Source organism: Sinohyriopsis cumingii, unplaced genomic scaffold (assembly GCF_028554795.1).
Source record: "Sinohyriopsis cumingii isolate HCF-2022 unplaced genomic scaffold, ASM2855479v2 utg001870l, whole genome shotgun sequence".
Classification (NCBI taxonomy): domain Eukaryota; kingdom Metazoa; phylum Mollusca; class Bivalvia; order Unionida; family Unionidae; genus Sinohyriopsis; species Sinohyriopsis cumingii.
In genome coordinates, this window is record NW_028316076.1 from 689,292 (window position 1) to 690,555 (window position 1,264).

At 42.6% G+C, this 1,264-nt stretch overlaps 1 protein-coding gene across 1 annotated transcript; it reads right to left on the bottom strand.

The window, feature by feature from the left end:
- Positions 1 to 322: 322 nt before the first annotated feature.
- Positions 323 to 949, bottom strand: LOC149771400 (uncharacterized). The gene has a single exon (XM_089948504.1). It carries the CDS (start codon positions 947 to 949, stop codon positions 323 to 325), a length of 627 nt encoding a protein of 208 aa, XP_089804630.1.
- Between the last annotated feature and the right edge of the window lie 315 nt (positions 950 to 1,264).

A 1,264-nucleotide genomic window follows, 5' to 3' on the forward strand; every position in this document is an offset into this window, starting at 1 on the left:
AGAGCTATGGCAATTCATTCCACGTAGCTATACCAAAGCATCACGGCATATCCACAATTGTATCCTGACAATACTGTATCATGGAACTCAATACAAATCTTAGATCAAGAACAATCCTGGTTTGAGTGGCGGTTAAAGAATCGATCTGCATTTGTGCGCACAAACCGACGCTGAACCGGGACCAGCCTTATGTGAGACATATTGTGCCAAATTTTAATTTGCATAGAAATATATGGCCATATTGATATAGATCTCATTGTTTTATTTCTTCCGTAGCCACGCTGGTCGTAGGGGCCACTGCTGAATTTGCCACAATCCCTGTCTATTTGTTATGTCCTTTGAAGACTTTGCTACGTACATGCCTCTTTGACTTTACTTTCTCCTCTATTCTTCTGTCTGCCTTTCTTTCTCTTTCCACTCCTTGTAGCCTTATGATTGTCTTTGACATGCCAGATAAGCGGGAGACGTGACCATAACATCTTAGTTTGCATTTCTTTACGGTGGTATGCTTATCTTCACACGGTCCAATTGCATCTTGGATTCTAATGCATATCTCCTCATAAAAGACGTGGTCTACGCATGAGATTTTCAGGATCCTTTGATGATATCTCGTCCCTAAGGTATGGATTCTTCTCTCTAGTTTTGCTGTTACGGTCCATGTTTTATATGCATACAGGAATATGGAAATGGCGACGGAGCACATCAGCTTCATCTTTGACCTAAGTGTGATGTTGCAATCCTTCCAAATGGGCTTCAGCCTAGCTAGTTCTGCTGTTGTCTGTGCAATCCTGTAAATAACCTCAAATGTTGAACCCTCTCCAGAGACGATATTGCCTAAATACTTGAAGCTTATCACTGTGCCCAGCATCTGCCTATTCACTCGTCTTTCCGTTTGGATGCTACTTGGGTTGTTTGTCATTAGCTTGGTCTTTCCAGCTCTGATCTCCATCCCGTACCTTCGTGATACTTGGTTGAGACGATTCACTAAAATTTCCAGTTCTTGTTCATCTCACGTTAGACCATCGATATCATCAGCAATGAACAGGATGGCGATTGGTCTTCCAAGGCATCGGATACGATCCTTTCCAGGTAAATTTTGAAGAGAGTGTGTGAGATAAAGCTGCCATGTCTCACTCCGATTGTGGTTCTCGCCCAATATTGTTGCCATTGAAGAGAAGTGTGCGCTAGTCGCCTCGTCATACAGGTCTTCCACGATGCTGATTGGTTTTGTGTTTATTTTTTATATCCGCATGGTGGCCCAAAA